This window comes from Paramormyrops kingsleyae, chromosome 12 (assembly GCF_048594095.1).
Source record: "Paramormyrops kingsleyae isolate MSU_618 chromosome 12, PKINGS_0.4, whole genome shotgun sequence".
Taxonomy (NCBI): Eukaryota; Metazoa; Chordata; class Actinopteri; order Osteoglossiformes; family Mormyridae; genus Paramormyrops; species Paramormyrops kingsleyae.
The window spans coordinates 31,613,176-31,631,116 of record NC_132808.1 but is presented as its reverse complement, the minus strand read 5'-3'; the positions used below and the strand labels follow the sequence as shown (position 1 = coordinate 31,631,116).

Sequence of the window (17,941 nt, the reverse complement as noted above, 5' to 3'; positions counted from 1 at the left end):
TGAGAAACTCTGGTGCAGAAGATCATCAATGATGCGTAAACAAAGTCAAAGAAAGTGATGATGTCCTGGCTGCAGAGACAGGAAGACGACGCAGCTGTTATGAGAACAACATGGTGTCCGCAGTCAAAAAGACCCACAAGAGCTTAGCTGAAATCAAGTGTTTTTATTTCAAGAAATTTGTACACTGGTGTGTTAATTTCAATGTATTCCTTTTTTCAACGGGAGGTATTTTCATGATGGGACATCAGATCCCATCGCAAGGCATTTCATTAGCGAGATGACTGGCTATTAGTGTGTCTTATCGGTGTGTTTCCATGCTGGGATCCAGGAAATGGGGATTAACAGAAAAAGGGAAATAAAAGATAACATAACAAATTTGGGAGAGATCTGAGAGAGAAAGAGAAGGGCTGAGGGATGGTCTGTCATTTCAGAGATATTTTAGTTTATTTATTATCTAATTACCTCATTATGTTTATATGTCATGGCTTCACCAACATTTGAAGTAGATGTAGACAAAGTAGTAATATACTAATCAATATCTCTGAAATGCTTGTTTTTTCTTAAGAAATTAATCAATTTCTCTTTTTAAATAAAAGAAAAAACACTGAAAGATAGCAGTAAGTCTCTTTATGCCGTACTTATATTTCAAATGTGAATGTTGACGAAGGAGCATGACATTAGCCTGTTAGCATGCACGCTAAGTGCTAAGCACCTCGATCTTTTCTCCCCTGTAGGGTCCCAATCGAGCGCCTGACCTACAGTCCAGGCCTCATTGTTAAACTAGGCTCCTCTCCTCCCCCTCTTCCCCCTCCTCTGTCTTCCTCGCTCTCTTTGCCCCTCACTGATTGGCCATGACGTAGGAGCCGTGTGGGTGGAACTGCATGTCACGGATGCGTCTGATGGACTGCATCTGGGGGTGGCAGGCGCCGTACTCATTGAAGTGAGTGTAGTCACCCTTCTCCAGCAGGTACTGGCTGCCACGGTAACCGGGGTACTGGTATCCCACAAAGCTGCAGAGAAAGAGAGAGTATAACCCCCACCATCCCTTGTCATGTGCTGCGGTGACATATTTGGAATATAACCTATTAACTGAACAGCAAATTTCTAAAACTCACTCAGTCCACAGGAGGCATTTTCAAGTGAATTTCTGACGATTTAGTGAGTCTTCAGAACTTCGTAATGAAAGTTCTCCGTTGGGTTACATGAGAACCGAGCGAGTTTTTCTTCCCGGTTGCTGTCATGTATGATGAGGAAGCCTGACTTTAAGTCAATGGCTCATCTCAAAACAAGCAAAAAAATTGGACTGACTTAGTTCTGGAAATTTGCTCTTCAGTTTCATTCATCGATAACTGGCATTTTTTTGTGTTTGAGTTCCTACAGCAGATTCTCCTGTCACTTACGTTCCACAGCTCACCATGATGCTACCGACTCTGTCGGTGAAGCCGTACGCAAACAGGCTGGGCACGTCATCATCCACGATCTCCATCTTGCGCCCTTTGAAGTCCCCGACCTCGTACAGGCAGATCTTGTGCTTCTCTGGGTCCTGACAGAAGCCCCAGCAAGTAAATATAGTGCACAGTGTACAAATTATCAGAAACTTACAAGCAAATATGCAAAAGCACTACCATTCTGACAGGCCTGAAGGACATGAGGAAGTCATTCCTGTAGTTGTTGCTCCATGAGTCCCAGCGAGGGTACTCCCCCTTCTCTAGGACGTACATCTCACCACAGAATTTCATCTGCTCGTAGCCGACAAAGCTGGGTGCACAGAGAGCGACGGGGCATCATTGTCAGCAAATGCCCCAGCAATGTCACGAATCTCTGCATCGGCTTGCCCCGTAAGGCTGAGGGCAGTTACATAGATGGCTTGGCGAATTCCGTCAGCCCCCGAACCCACGAGGGACACCTTATCACCGTGACTGTATGCAGGCTGGGGGCGGGAGACTCACGGGCCACAGTCAACGCGCAGGGAGCGCACTCTGTCGATGCCGCCCTCACAGACGTTCATGCACTCTCCAGTAATCTCCATACACTTGCCCTGGAAATTCTCCTGGTCGAAAACACACATCTGCAAGAGAATATAGTTGGCAGGAAATAGGATTATTACGACCTATCATTCTGTCGGCTATATGTCTACACCAGTAGGGTTAACACCTACTCTCATTCACAGTCACTGGTAGACTTTCTAGAGCTCCTGTAGCAGTTTTTATGTGATGTTTCACCACGTTGGTCATGTTGTGTATGTATGCTTTTTATTTCTGCATTTCCTGTGTATTTGCTCCTCCTTACCTTGTAGGCCATCATGCCGGGATCGGACGTCTTGCCTGGGGCAGTCCTCCCATCAGTCTGGGAGGGGGTCTTGCTGGACTTCTCTCCGCTAGTAGACATGACGACTGAGAAACAGGGACACATGAATACATAAATGGTAACAGAGGAGAAAATGTAGCAAATTGCTGATGATTACTGATATCTTATAGATTGCTAATTTTTTCCCAAGCATCCTGTGTGTTGATAGATTAACTTCTGCTTACGCTACTACTAAAAGTCAAGCAGTTTCTGTCACTTTTTCCCGATAACTGTCCCACTTCTCTTGAGCTCCCTCTCCCTTCCCGTTTCTTACCGTTACGCGTGGAGCTGATTTATGTATGTGTGCACATCGCCCACCTCACTCCCGTCGTTTATATATACTGGTTCACCCCGGGACAGGATTTCAGGCAGAAAGGCAAAACCCGCTGAGACCATAGGAGCCGAACAATAGAAAACCCTCCGTCATCAAACGCCGTCCGGAAGAGAGCCAGGCGAGAGGGACACAAACTGCTTTCAGCGCTATTACAGACATGCAACGCTGAACGTCTGAAGCTTTGACAAAACGAAATTGCTTGATCTTTAGTTTCATGTGAATTTGCTGCTTGTTTGACATGTTCACTTATTCACTTATTTACCCCGTTAACGGCGAGACTACAATCTCTCAGACGCAGAACGGCTGGAGACTGAGGTCACAAGCTTCCAAGTTCCAGTTCCGAGGTTTCTTGTCACATGTATTTGGAAAACAGTGAGATATTGTGCCGCAGTCACAGGTGGATGGGACACACAACAAGGCAGTGAAATAAATAAGCGATAAATTTGCAGAGCTACATGGGAATGAGGTAGCTATGTGGAATGTGCAAATTGACAAAAATGCAGTATAAAATGTTGGAAAAATTTCAGGACCTAGGCTGCATTGACAAAACCACATTTACACACTGATATTCATTCCCTGCACAGAAAAAAGGGTAAAACGTTGTACCTTTGCTTATCACTGACTTGTACCCTCAAGCGTCTGCCACGTGTACCCTAGCTGTAGCTAACTGTATCTTTTAAGGTACACAAATGGACTCATTTCAGTACCACTGATGGTACATTAATGCTGTTTGCACCTTTGGGATGTTCCTCCTACTTCTGTACCTTAACGGATCAATGACAAGAGTACAGCCCCACTGACAAGCAAAGGTACAAATGTCTACCTTTTTTTCTGAGACTGCACACACGGTGCGTCCAGTAATTTGCAGCCATGGGTGCAAACGGTTAATTCCCAAATTCCCCGCCTATGCCCAGCCTTTTGTGCTGCCCGCGATAGACACTGCTGACATGTACTTTGATAACGGACGCGTCCCTTTGTCGGGCCCCCATTGACACAAACATGTCCCCATTAGACGCGATGTGCAGAATGGGCCATGCAGTAACGATGCTGAGTCGGTCATATTTTCCCTACAGCGTCACCGAGGTGCGTGTCCGTGCGCACAATGCGGCTGTCGGTATAAAACCCGAGCGCCAGATTCCCACAGCAAACCGGGCGCTATAGTGCAAACTCCCTTTGCCGTGTTACCGGCTCGGTAAGAGGCCATTTCACTTTAATCCCATTGTAAATGCAGGGAAAAAATGCTGCTCAAGTTACGAATTAATTAATCATGTGACTTTAACAGGGAACCCAGTAATGTTTTGGATCACGTTTGTAAAATGTATAGAATTAGTACCTGTATTTATTTCTTACAGTTATTTTAATGAGTATCTGTAAATTTTGTCGTGGGGTCACGATATATTAATAAGCCTTTTCAGGTTAATTTCTATTATTTTGATATTTGCATTTTCAAAATAGCCCATGTATGCTGACCTTGCCTGTTACGAACAAAAGTAATGAGAAGAAAATAATGAGAGCACTTTGCAACTTCTGTGGGGATAGGAAACAATGTTGTACAGAGTGTTTTTACCGGAAACAATAAAATAATTGTATTTTCGCTTTGGCAAGAAAATGAATACTGCGCACGTAGCCTTCACATAAACACGGAGTTTAGCTGAGTGTATTGATCTCATTCTGGGTTCATAAGGGCAACGGCAGTTTAAGAATTGAGTTACCATAAATCTACGATAAGCAAAAGTAATTATTTTCTCTGTCTCTCTCAGGAATACGCGTCAGCTGTGAAGATGCAGAAGTCTGTCAGACCCTCCATGATGGGATTCGGAATGGGAACGGCTCCTTTCTTCAGGGTATTTATTTAAACTATATCAGGGCCCGTTCTACCTCTTCAGGGCCCCTGGGCAAAGCTTTTCTTGGGGGCCCACTTGGGATGGTTTCATTTCCTCCACAATGCAGCTAATTCGGGGGCCTTAGGTGACTGCCTGTTATGCCTATAACCCCCCCCCCCCCCCCCCCCCCGTTCTGCAGATGACCGTGTTTGAGCAGGAACACTTCCAAGGTCGTTGGCAGGAGTTCACCACCGAGTGCTGCAACATCCAGGACTGCGGCTTTGACAACATCCGCTCCGTCAGGGTGGAGAGCGGAGCGTGAGTGTCTGCTCACGGGATAAGGACCACTGTAGGCCTCCACAAACTCAGCGATACATGACTATCTATCCCCAAGTTTCCACACAGGCAACTTCCCTTTTGCTGTGCGGTCCGTCCATACGTAGATGGTGTGCTGACCTCATCCTTTGTCTTCTCTTCTGATTGCTTCTTTCCATCTTTCTCCAAAGCTGGGTGGGCTTTGAGCACCATGATTTCCAGGGCCAGCAGTTTGTCCTGGAGAGAGGAGAGTACCCTCACTGGGACGCCTATAGTGGGAATCTGTCCTACCACGTGGAGAGGATGATGTCATTCCGCCCCATCTACTGTGCAGTCAGTAGCTGTCTCGCAGTTTTGGTCGCTTTAGCATGTTTCTGTTGTTTTGAGTGTGTTGCTTCCAGATCGAACAGCAGAGTTTCTTTTTTGGGTCAAACCAATGGCCATTTGGTTTCGAATAGCTGCCATACTACCTGGTGAAGGAGTGTCTATGCAGGTTGATGTTTCCTCTCACCTGTGTGTGCATGTGCGTCTCTCCCTCACGCCTTCCCTGCACAGTCCCACCAGTGCAGCCGCATGACGATCTTCGAGAAGGAGAACTTCATGGGCCGCAGTGCCGAGCTGTGCGATGACTACCCCTCCCTGCAGGCCATGGGCTGGTGCAACCACGAAGTCGGATCCATGCACGTGCAGTGTGGAGCGTGAGTGGGCCGACGCCCCCTCATGGCCACCCGTGGCATTACACATAGACCCATGGACAGTTAGGTCCACTCAGAGCATGTTTACGTCCGTTTGCCAGTTTAGCTGTCAAGAATACGACAGCATAGTATCATTGTATAAACTTCCAAAGCTCTACATCCCTCTGTTGGTGGGTCCCCAAAGCTCTGGTCACATGACATAAATCCCTGTTGATGGAGTCTGGTCACATGACACAGTCCTGAGGCTCCTAATAAGGCCCAGGGTTGCTTTTGTCCTGCCAGCCCCGGCCAACCAGACCCCCCCCGACTGGGGTGCCCCTTCAGGAGACTTGTCTCTGTCCATCCACAGATTCGTGTGCTACCAGTACCCGGGCTACAGGGGGCAGCAGTACATCATGGAGTGTGAGCGGCACTGCGGGGACTACCAGCACTGGAGGGACTGGGGCTCCCACAGCCAGACGCCCCAGATCCAGTCCATCCGCAGGATCCAGCACTGAGAGAGCCCTGGTACCGGCCCACTGACAGCCAGGCGGACACAGGCTCCTCCCACAAACCTGCTCATTGGTCACCCCCCCACAGTGACGACCCCTAAAATGAGCGCTCAGACACCATGACACACGTACACCCCAGACCCAAATATCCAGCCCAGTATATTAGTCACTAATACCAGCCTGCACTGTCCCTTGTATTGCACCCCCCCCCCCACACACACACACAGTCACAGGTCTGGGGGGGTTGTCATGTCTGAAAGAGCAGCTGGGAAACCCTCTTAACTGTGACCCCTGTGTGTGACTGACGCTGTGTCACGGTGCTGCCGTGTGACATAGAGGTGCTTCAGGGATGCGCTATTAAAGTGTTATTGGTTTATCCCCCTGCATTGATGCGTTTTTCCCTCATTTCGTTTTATTTTCCACATTGTTATTACATTTATTCCTGGCTTGGAAGGCCCAGTCACTGGTCCAGGGACAGCTGAATACTAGAATACTGTTCTTCCCCCAGTGTGGTCCCAGGTTTGTCTTTGTGCCTCCTGTCCAAGGTGATGCTGCAGGGATCCAACCCTGGAACTCATAACGCACCCAAGGACAGTCAGAGGCAACAAACCAAACATTATGCCTGCAAGAAGCAAAACATTTCTATAAATACAATTACTTTTATCAATTTAACTGTGCTTTGGAAATACTGGAAACCTTTTATTAATTGATGCAGCATAAATCATTTCTATAACTTCTCCTTCACTGGTCATTGTACGTGACAGTTACAGCCTGAAATGTCAAGGTCCAGAGCCTGAAACAACAGGTCCGATTCTGTCACCACAAATCATGTAACAATATAGGATTTAATAATCTCAGCAGGAGCAGCTGTTATGAAAGAAGCAGAATTGAGACGGGTAGCTTTAAAAACATTCAAAAGCAAGCAAGAACTGAAAATACAAACATTAAGCAAACACAAGACCAGTGAATTAACAATACATACAGCAAATGTTAATTTGACAAACACCAGTCAGAATTCTCTGTTCTCATAAACATCTCTGTATGCTCTGTATGCTGTATGATTTTATTACAACCCCCGCCCCCCAATTTTCTCCCCCGTCCCCCCACACAGGAGGAACCAGCAAACAAGAAGTAAACCTCCCTACTTTAAGGATGTTGTGACCACCAGGTGGAAGTGATGAAACAGGCAGAAATACAGGCATATGTCACCCCCCCCTGCCCCCCCCCCATTCATAGTCACACAAGCACACAATGCTTTGTTCCCTACCCCATCCCCCCCGCCTGCTCATACGTGTTGTCACGCCTCCGTCGCGCCCCCCCTCCTCCTGGCACCTCCCCCTCCCTCAGATCCACGTCGGAGCCTTGTGAGGATGTGTCCCTGTCCGCCTCGTCCCTTTCCACCATCTCGTCCTCGCTCTTGTCCACGTCCGATTCGTCAGAATCGTCCACTTCCAGGTAGCGATAACCTTTGACCTGAAAAGGAATGTGAAACAGTGGCGTACGTGCACTGGAATTATGGGTAAAGGCTAGAAATGCTTTAAAACCACAGGAAGATCTTAGTTTCAACCTCTTGCTAAACAAAAAAAAAAGCTGAAGAAATGTGGTCCTTTTTTGGATACTTGGCCATCATGTTAAATACCTTAAAAACTCTTTCAGGAATTCTTTGATGTTCCAAATCCCCTTACAAAGCGTACGCATAAACTGACATCTCGATCCCACTCCCTGATCAAGCTGGTGTCAGTCAGGCCTCTTTCATGTCACAATCGGGCCACAAACCTTGTGCCGCGGCCGGGGGATCCGGGGCAGTCGGTAAGCAACCTTCATAACGAGCCGACGCTCCATCAGCAGGTAACAAAGACACGACACCAGCAGGGTGACCAACAAGATGGAGAGCTTGGCCTGAGGATGGATTTGACGAGGTTAGTGGCACCACCATAGCGCAGAGACAACGGGAGGAATATCTGACGCCGTTCTCACCCTCATGGGAAGTCCGGACCACAGGTACACGACAAAGATGGCGATGGCCTGCCACCAGTGATATATCGTATAGACGAAGTCCAGCCGGTCCTTGTCCTCGTACAGCATGCCAAGCAGGGCTGAAGGAAGAGAAATAAGTCAAACGGCTGCTTTAGGAAGAGGGAGAGCTAACTAAACTGGACATTTCCATCCATCCATTTTCCAAACCGCTTATGCTTCTGGGTCGTGGGGGGGTTCTGGACCCTATCCCAGAAGCTACAGGCACGAGGCGGGGAACAACCCAGGTTTAGTAATACCAATTAGCCTCAGCATGTTTTTGGACTGTGGGGAGAAACCGGAGTATCTGGAGGAAACCCCATGACGACACGGGGAGAACATGCAAACTCCACACACAAGTAACCCAGGCAGAGACTCGAACCCAGGTCCCACTGCACCACCATGCCACCACTAAACTCAAAATTCACAGGCTGTGTAACCAGAAATTGAGTTTCTTTGTTCCTTTTTCCTAAAATAACTTGCAGAAACAAAGTCTGATAATAAATGACTGACAGTAGAGCAGAGAGTTCTTCTGAGCTTCCTCAAGCAGAGCTAACAGACATCATGCCTCCCGTTGGTCAGCTGATCTGTTTCTCTCACGACCTGATGGACCCCAAGCAGCATTCATGGATGTTTTACGTCTCACGAGTCTCTTATCTCCTCCCCGACCGCTCAACGCCGAAGGAATTCTAGTCTCCTCCAGATAACCCTAAATTAGCCTAAAAATATATAAACTCTGGAAGATCAAGGACCATGAAGGATATCGGCACTCTGAGGAAGCCTGAGAGTATTGAGGGCTTTAAAGCCAACATTCCAAGTATGTTTTGGAAAACCTTCGCAGTTCAGGTCACGCCCCCGCGGGTCCCACTCACTGCTCAGGCCGGTCTTGTTCAACGCCGTTCCCAATCCCCACGCCGCGACTAGAGCCAGGAGGCCGGGTTCTAGATTCGGGTTGCGTGGCTTTGGGGACCAAATCATCAGCCCGACTAGTATGCAGAGGTGCAGCGTGGCCCCCGTGAGGAGCGGAACCCAGCGAGGCAGCCACATCAGCAGCGGCGGCAGCGCCGAGAAGATGGACGCCGACAAGCCGTACGCCATCACCAGGGCCCACAGGTTCTCCAAGCCAACAGAGCAGACGCCGTAAGACTAGACAGAGAGAAAGAGACAGAGAACCTGAGGGAAGAGATCTCCAGCTATCAGGTACAAACTTAGACCATGTTTGGTGGTGTGGTGTGAGGCTCAGTGGGTTAGCATGCTGTGATGAGAAGGTCACCAGTTCAATTCCTGATTGCCCCAGGGACTTACTGGTTCTGCTTGATCAAAAATCAATGCATGTCACTTCGGCTAATCGCATCTGCAAGCTTAAATAATTTCAGTACCTTTACTCCAGATCTGTAGTTATTACTAGTATTCCAGATGATTTAGATTCAGATTTTACTACAATCTACATTCAATGACCCTCTACTGGAGAAGAAACTTTGAACATTGATATGTGGGTAATCAAAACATGTATAGGTCCTGTTTTTCGCTTTAACATGTTAAAAAAATTATTTAACAGCATGATTAATCATACTGCCGGTTTGGCGAAGGGCTACTCCAGCGTGGGCAACCTTACCCAGTGAGGACCTCACACCTGGGTTCGAACAGCTGATCGAAACTTCACCTCAAAAACCTACATACACACTGGACCGTTTGCTACAGTGTCACACAGAGCTGAACAAAGACTATAATCTATGAGTCATACTGGGCATCACCGAAAACATTACCAGTCAATCTGCATAGAATAACACATAAAGAACTGCAGATGTTTAGATCCAGAGATGTTAGTGTACAGTGATGTTTTTCAATCCAGTTCTCGAGGCCCCCAGACCGCCCACATTTTTGCTCCCTCCCAACTGCCTGCCAGATAATCCACGTTAAACATGGCCGGGGGCCCCCCGAGGACCAGTTAGAGAAGCACTGGTGTGCAGTGTGAGGGGTTTCAGGTGTGGAATGGGCTGTGCTGGCCCTCGGCGGAGCCGCATGGACCCCCCCAGCTCACCAGCATGAGCCCCGTCACGGCGAACAGCATCTCAAAGCCGCTGTAGATGAAAAATGGGCAGAGCAGACGCAGGCGATAATCCCGCAGGTGCTTGAAGGGCAGCTGGAAGATGTTACCCCAGCCGATGCTACGAAGGTCGATCTCCTCCGTGGGCCGGTAAGCCGCACCACAGAGAGCAAGGAACTGTGGGTAATCGATGAGAGGTGAGAGATGCAACAAGATCATTTTTTTAAATGGATTTCTGTTCAGCCTTGTGTCCCAACAAATAAAATGGTAATATTGATAACAATAATGATAATATTACAAGTAATAGGTAACAGCATGCATATAAATATTATCAATATCATTGCATAAGTATAAATAAAATAGATTATTATTCACTCATTTTGATATCAAGGCATATGGATTTTCAAAGCTTTGTAAGATAGATACTGGTACAGTAAATATTAATTTTAACATTCATCCCATCTCAACTAAACACTTAACCAAGTACAGGGTTTGTCGTTTCTGGGCCCCCCCTCAAAAAGTCACCTTGGGGCCCCCTGGCCCCTTAATGCAATGACAGTTTGTGGCCAACAGGGGGCTCACATTTTCCATTTCAAAAAGGTACAGTATGACGGCGCCTTTCTTGGGAGCTGATTAAGAGCCCTAAGTTCAGGGTGAGAGAGGAAGGCGATGGAGAGCGACTGGGAGCCTCACAATAATCATGGCGAGAAAGGCAGCTCCCATCATTATGCTCTCCACCTTGATGAGCAGCAGAGAGGGAGGCAGATGGGACAGCACCGTCTTATTGAGTCCCGTTATCACCCCGGACGACGTCGCGCCTGCGACACGCACAAACACACAAAAGACATTGCAGGTACAGACTGGAAACAAGAAACTAAAATGGTGACAAATCAGGTCTGAGTCCATTTCTGTCACACTGGCTCAAGTAAATAAACTGTGCAAAACCCTAAAGCAGAAGAAAAAGGAATTTGCAGAGTTTGTTCCCTTGGGAGGATATTTTCACACTATACACACCCTCACATCTATCATTCAATTCTACAGTGAACTCTATACCATTATCCTATATTAATCAAACGAAAGTATTACTTATTGCGTATCCTATGTAACATACCCTATTCTATATAGGTAATACAGACGCTCCTCTACTTACGAACAAGTTACGTTCCGAATGGCTGTTCGTAACTTGAAATGTTCGTAAGTCATTATTCAACATCATTTTAAGGGTATACGCAAGTACAAAGCACTAGGATGCTGGGAGTACGCACGCTACGCTGCTGCGCGGCGGGAGTAGCGGCCAGAAGTCATACTAGGCGGAATTGGCGCGCAGGAAAAAACAATTGAGGTTGCGGACAGGAAACGGGAGCCCAACGAACACAATTTGGGTTTATAGTCTTCTTCGTTCGTAGGTCTGAAAGTTCGTAAGTTGAGGAGCGTTTGTATACACATTGGTTAGACAATATGTACATATTTCACCTATCTATACATGGAAATTTTATTTCTTCGAAATCACTAAAGTCTCCCACTGTCCTGGTATGTGGGTACGATAACCTTGTTTGACTCCATTACAATGACCACAATGATGAGCCTAGCCCACAGAGTGCTCACACAACGTAAGGACATTTCGAAACGTCGCAGAGAAAGCAAGTGTGTTTTTACCGCAGCTCTGTACGTTGCAGAGGGTGTGGTTATAGTCGATGAGGAAGTTATTCAAGAAGAGAAGCATGGGGAGCTGGGCAAAGACCAGGCTCAGCTGAAAGACACAAACGCGAAAGAATGAGTGTCTATGCATCAACTGACCCACAGGCATTCGGCTGGAATAAGACGGACTGACACACATCTGCACTTACTCACTGTCAGGACAAATGTTAACATGCTTTTTACACCCTTTTTACACCCTTTTTACACCCTTTTTACACCATTTGCACATGCACACTCTTATTATCCTTTTCTCTTCATACTAGCATTTTATTAGTACTGTATTCCAGATTCCTTATTTTATTTTGTATTATAGTGTATTTTTTGTATTATATTGTATTTTTTGTTGTTGGTGTATTTAAGCTCTGTTGTTAATCCTGGTCGGTGACAGCTATTCCTTGGCACAACAATTTCGTTCAGGATAAAAAAGTCTTTATCTTATCTTAACTTTATTTCATCTTAATGGAGACCAATTATGTTTTTTTCCCCTTTCCTTTAGTGTGTTTATAGCTTTATGTGCATGTAAACAGCCTTAAGACCCAATAATAATAACTTTATTAATCCCATTGGGAAATTGTTTTTAATGCCTCCCTCAATTTGCTCATTGTAGAGTAAGCTGTCTGTGAAGGGCAGCCACCCATAGTGGCCTTACTAAAGGAAATAAGGGCCTTACTGAAGGACCTGCAGACATGCTGAGGTGGGGTTTGAACCAGCGACGTTCTGATTAGAGGCACATAGGCTTAGCCCACTGAGCCATACACCACCCCCCAAAATATATGCCAAAGGGAGTAACTGTCACCACAGAAACCACTCTTTTCTAATCTGCCTGAAACACCTCATTGGAATTCCAGTCCTTACTTCCCTGACATGGTGAGGTCACCTCATAATACAATCCTTATTGGCCGCCTACTTGCAAGAATCTGCCTTTAGACTGCAGGACAGAGGCGGAAAGTATAGGGTGAACTGACCAATCAGAGCACAATGAGCTCATCAGGGGTGAGGCTTAAAGCTCTAACAGAGTGTTTCAGGCAGAGGGCGAATAGAGATGCACAGTATGAAAAAAAATGTAAACCTATGAACCAATGTAAATGTACTCTACTAGACCCCCAAAATAAAATTATGAACAGTGGCAATGAGCATAATAGGTCCTGTTTAACTTATCATAACTTTGGGGAATCAGTCTTTCTACAAAGACGATCAACGTCATCTTTGGATCATCGTCCAAAAACGGCTCTGAACTCACATGGAAAATGACGTAGAAAACAGACTGGAAAATGATGATGTAGCGATGACATGCCCCCTTGGTGGTCCTCCTCTGTTCTTCCTGCTCCTCCTTGTAGTTGACAAACTCATAGAACTGCTGAGCCATTCTGACAGAGGGCGCGAGAGAGAGGGGGGCCTTTGTTAAGTTCACAGTAAAAAGAGCGATCTGACGTTATTTAGTGACGTTATAGCAGGGCTCCGAGAGAATTACAACTTGCCGTAAACCAGTGTTTCCCAACCCAGCCCTCAGGGACCCCACACAGTCCACATTTTTGCTCCCTCACAGCTCCCTGCCAGACAGTCCACATTTTTGCTCCCTCACAGCTCCCTGCCAGGCAGTCCACATTTTTGCTCCCTCACAGCTCCCTGCCAGACAGTCCACATTTTTGCTCCCTCACAGCTCCCTGCCAGGCAGTCCACATTTTTGCTCCCTCACAGCTCCCTGCCAGGCAGTCCACAATTTTGCTCCCTCACAGCTCCCTGCCAGACAGTCCACATTTTTGCTCCCTCACAGCTCCCTGCCAGGCAGTCCACATTTTTTCTCCCTCACAGCTCCCTGCCAGGCAGTCCACAATTTTGCTCCCTCACAGCTCCCTGCCAGACAGTCCACATTTTTGCTCCCTCACAGCTCCCTGCCAGACAGTCCACATTTTTGCTCCCTCACAGCTCCCTGCCAGACAGTCCACATTTTTGCTCCCTCACAGCTCCCTGCCAGACAGTCCACATTTTTGCTCCCTCACAGCTCCCTGCCAGACAGTCCACATTTTTGCTCCCTCACAGCTCCCTGCCAGACAGTCCACATTTTTGCTCCCTCACAGCTCCCTGCCAGACAGTCCACATTTTTGCTCCCTCACAGCTCCCTGCCAGACAGTCCACAAGGACCAGGGTAAGAAACACTGCAGTAAACAAAAAAGCAATAATGGTTTCTCTCAAAAGCATGTAAAATATGTTTGTGTGCTTATCACTTATTAAAATAGATTTACACTAAGCACACTATTGAAGAAGAATTACTTAAAGCTCCTAACACAAAACAGCTACTTAACACAGATTTCTATACATATGATCTTGAGGCAGTAGGACCTGAGAGCACGTCCATTCTAGCTACAGCACACTTCTTACCTGGTGATGTAATTCCCAAGCGAGGCCCACAAGGGTACAATGGAAACTCCAATAGCAACAGCCGATGGTACCAGGGTGTAGTATCGCTCCCAGTAATTGGTTGATACGAAAAGAGCATAGATTCCAGATGCCAGAAACATCATCCACTTGGTGCCAAGAAACCTGAGTTTGGAGGAGAAAAAAAATCGAGTTGGAGAGAGTGATTTAAAATGCTGATAGAGGTGAAGACCAGGCTTAGTGACAGAAAAAGCTGGCAGGAAGGACTCTGGGGAGCACAGGACAGCGTCAGCAGTACCGGATTAGGACGGGGGTGTAGAGCAGGCCCACAATAGGCGTGACGTTGATCCCCATGAGCATCTTCTTGTCAATATCCTCCAAGCCCAAACTGCTGTACTTCACCTCCCGGTACGTCTCGTCATAATGAAGAATAAGCTGCATTTGAAGCAGACCTAGGGATGGAGACCACGTATGTAGTGGGATTAGGGTAGTGGTCCGTGTGGCAGAGCAGGTATAGAACAGAGTCTCTTTCTGCTATTTCCCTTTCAATAATGTAAAAAAAATGTTCATTATTTACAACTAAATGGGTCTCGTAGCTGAAGGCCGTAAGATCATCAGTTACAAACAAAAACCTGTTTTTTCCCAGAAGCCTGCAGATACTGTTTATCGAACAGCTACTGACTGAACTGGAATGCATACCCAGGTAGACGCTGTACGTGATCATTCCGCCCAGGCTGGCCGCCACCACGTTCTTGACCACGCCCAGCCTCATCCTGCGGTAATACTTCTTCTCCTCCTCTTCCTCGTCATATTCCGTATGAGGACCTAGAAACTCCATCTGATTGGGAACAGCGGTCTTTAGTACATGACTCATTCAAAGGCTAAAAAAAACACATACATAGAATAGAACGTCCATCATCTGCGCTACGGCCTAGAACAGCTGTTCTAGGCCGTGGACCTCTCCAGCTAAAGGGTGCTCAGCTGCTTGAGACATTTTGTTTATTCATTCTCTGTTCTTAAATCCATCCATACATTTTTTGTAACCACTTGTCTTATTCAGGGTTGTGGGGGGTCCAGAGCCTATACTGGCACAAGGCATAGAACAACCCAGGATGGAGCACCAACCCATCGCAGGGCACACACACGCACACCAGTCACTCAGACATACACACCTGTAATTAAATCCTTTACCCAAATACATATCAGAATACGTAATTCAATGTTTCCATTATTATTATAAGTCAATGGGTTTGATTATGATCCTAATGCAACAAAACCAACCACTGTCGGCAGCTTTAAGTATCTTCCATTGATAAGAAGCCAAACTTTATGTTTAATTCATCTGTAATAAGGCCAGCAGAAAGTCATTTTTAATTATGAAATTGAAGGGGTTCAGGCTCAGCCAGAATGTTTTGGAAAGAGTGTACAAGCGTCTGATATGGGCGTTTAACAAAATCAGGCTGTCTAGGGTAATGAAAACAGCAGGTAAACTCATTGGCAGTCAGCAAGGGTCCATGCAGGACTTGTATCATTCGTTGCATCCATGATACTTCCCTCAGGTAAAAGATACAGAACAATTCTGTCAAATAGAGCAATTTATTAAAGAAAAAAAGCATTGATTGCCAATTCAATAAATCTTTGCTTATGCTGCAATAGTGATATATTACATTATGAATGTTCACTTGTTTTAACTCTTTTGAAATGTATTTTCTATCTAACCATTTATTTATTTCTTGTTGGCATATGCCTGCCTATTTGTAAACTGTATTTTCACCAACTATTGCTTATATAAACTCCAGAAATTCAGCAAACACTGAATAGTGCCTAATTATAATAATTTTGATATATAATCGTTTAATAGTTTAATAGTGATAATGAACAAGTAGGATGATGTAAAATGGCTTTTAGACAAACCACATGAAGAAGACAATCATACATAAAGATCAAAGAGAGATCATAGATAAGATTCAAATAAAAGAGGATCTGAAATATGCATTACAGATACTGTCTTAAGCGCGATTTCTTACCTGTGCCTGCCCGCATCCATCTGGCTGCACTAACTCTGTTTCACCAACAGGTGGCGGGCCAACAAGCACAGCTTCACTATAGACGTTTTCAGCCCGTGCTTCTGCCATCTGGTGGGTGGATCAACAAGGTAGCGATCTACTGAATTTTTAACACATTTCTCACTAATCTTCCGTAAATGTGCTACGTTGAAGCATGTAATCTGCTCGTTTGCGGTAGAAGATCGTATGATGCACCTGCTGCAAGTAGTTAAAAATGCATTATATCACCTAGTATCACCGCATGACACATTTTAAATACAATGTATATAATTTCAGAAACAGCAGGAAAAACATAATAGCACCAAGGTAAAACTTTTTAATATGTATACAACGTTTTGTTTTTGAAAAACTTTTAAAGCATTGGGCAGAAAAAAAATGTATATTTGCATATTTAAAAGAGCTCGTACACTAGCATATACGAACATTACCTGAATTCTACATTTTTAGCCATTGTAATTACAGATCGGGTGATTACAGGAATTTAACAATGCAAATAAACTTCTCACCATTTGCATTATGTCGTTAGAACTAAATTAATTTAAACTAAAAGCTGCTTTCTGGAGCAAAATCGTTGAGCAAACACCTTTAGATGACGAAAGCAAAAAGAAATAAAAGCATAAGAAAACTTTAGCTGAAAACTTTTGACATTTAGCTGACTAGTTTGAAAGATGGATTGATTGTATTGATAAATAGCCTTCAAATCGTATGCAACTAAGTGCGCTTAACATACATGCTGACGACTTGTTGACTCTCGTTCTGGAATATTTTCAACATATTCTCTTGGCTAAAATAAGATACATTACTTAGAAATATGAAATAATAGTCATTCGTATATGTACGGACACACAAACCTTGTTAAATTTCTTTCTTGGACTGGCGTATCTCAAAATTTAGGCAGGAGAATTAATCGTAGCCATCTTTAAGAAGTTTCGGTATTGTTTTCTTGCAGGACATGAATTAGAAGCTCACCTTCCTCTTTCTACTGCACCGGGCGATAAATATGCACGATTTATATTCCGACTCTATCAAAGGGGGAAATGAAACTTGGCGCCCTTCCCTCTTGTTCTTAAAGAAACAGCCGTAGTGTTATTAGCCTCTAAGCCTGTAATGTAATTGCAAGGGCTCAGGCCAGTTGGACTCACTTTCAATCTGTACACCTTTAAATCGTTATACATATTATATGCAATGACTATAGATCATAATTATATCAGGTAAATAACTAGTTTAAAACATTTAAGCACAATTTTGACAAATATATGTAAATAATACTGAAAATGATTACAATATGAAATCATATATATTAATGTTATTTAATACGTGTTAGTGTAAGTGCATAACATATCTTTAATAAATGAAATAATACACCCCCTGGACCCACTTAAATGGGCGGAGACCTTAACAACTCAATGCTCGACCCAAGGTTGAGCCCTTGGATCTGCGCCTCTCGGCTTGGGTGCCGCTACGCATCGTCACTCACAGCAACCTCATCCTTTTCGTAAGAGCTTTAAAAAATTCAGTGCCTCTAATTTTACATTGTTAATAGCGGGTCCAAAAGGTAGTGTTTCCTAGTCCTTCAGGAAGTGTTCCTAAGAGGAAGAGGACTGTGATGACTCTGACAAGAAGATACGCTTCGTAGTGGAGAGTTTGCGAGGGCAATACGGCTGGTTTAGAAATTGCCAATAAATAGACTTATGTTATCGGTCAAGCTAGCAGAGATATCATGAGGTTGGGGGCAAG

The 17,941-nt window shown here is 45.3% G+C and overlaps 3 protein-coding genes across 4 annotated transcripts; 1 reads left to right on the top strand and 2 right to left on the bottom strand.

The window, feature by feature from the left end:
* Positions 1–165: 165 nt before the first annotated feature.
* Positions 166–6,578, bottom strand: LOC111834188 (beta-crystallin B1-like). 2 transcript variants are annotated; one of them, XM_072697972.1, is made up of 7 exons: positions 6,439–6,578; positions 4,960–5,055; positions 2,290–2,393; positions 1,950–2,068; positions 1,626–1,758; positions 1,401–1,543; positions 166–1,010 (listed from the first exon to the last, which is right to left on the bottom strand). In XM_072697972.1, the coding sequence occupies exons 3-7, from the start codon at positions 2,386–2,388 to the stop codon at positions 839–841; spliced, it is 666 nt and encodes a 221-aa protein (XP_072554073.1). In that variant the 5' UTR covers positions 2,389–2,393; positions 4,960–5,055; positions 6,439–6,578; the 3' UTR covers positions 166–838. The 2 variants fall into 2 exon arrangements, with proteins under 2 accessions (XP_072554073.1, XP_023648984.1); XM_023793216.2 differs by lacking the exons at positions 4,960–5,055; positions 6,439–6,578 and adding an exon at positions 2,621–2,966.
* On the top strand, positions 3,785–6,155 carry LOC111834189 (beta-crystallin A1-like). The gene is made up of 6 exons (XM_023793217.2): positions 3,785–3,872; positions 4,441–4,524; positions 4,703–4,821; positions 5,010–5,151; positions 5,374–5,516; positions 5,863–6,155. The coding sequence occupies exons 2-6, from the start codon at positions 4,462–4,464 to the stop codon at positions 6,008–6,010; spliced, it is 615 nt and encodes a 204-aa protein (XP_023648985.1). The 5' UTR covers positions 3,785–3,872; positions 4,441–4,461; the 3' UTR covers positions 6,011–6,155.
* A 112-nt stretch (positions 6,579–6,690) lies between the features above and the next one.
* On the bottom strand, positions 6,691–17,904 carry unc93b1 (unc-93 homolog B1, TLR signaling regulator). The gene is made up of 13 exons (XM_023793225.2): positions 17,056–17,904; positions 16,166–16,273; positions 14,838–14,976; positions 14,437–14,590; positions 14,142–14,303; positions 13,003–13,129; positions 11,721–11,814; positions 10,758–10,882; positions 10,059–10,241; positions 8,890–9,163; positions 7,982–8,100; positions 7,781–7,903; positions 6,691–7,477 (listed from the first exon to the last, which is right to left on the bottom strand). Exons 2-13 carry the CDS (start codon positions 16,271–16,273, stop codon positions 7,268–7,270), a joined length of 1,818 nt encoding a protein of 605 aa, XP_023648993.2. The 5' UTR covers positions 17,056–17,904; the 3' UTR covers positions 6,691–7,267.
* Between the last annotated feature and the right edge of the window lie 37 nt (positions 17,905–17,941).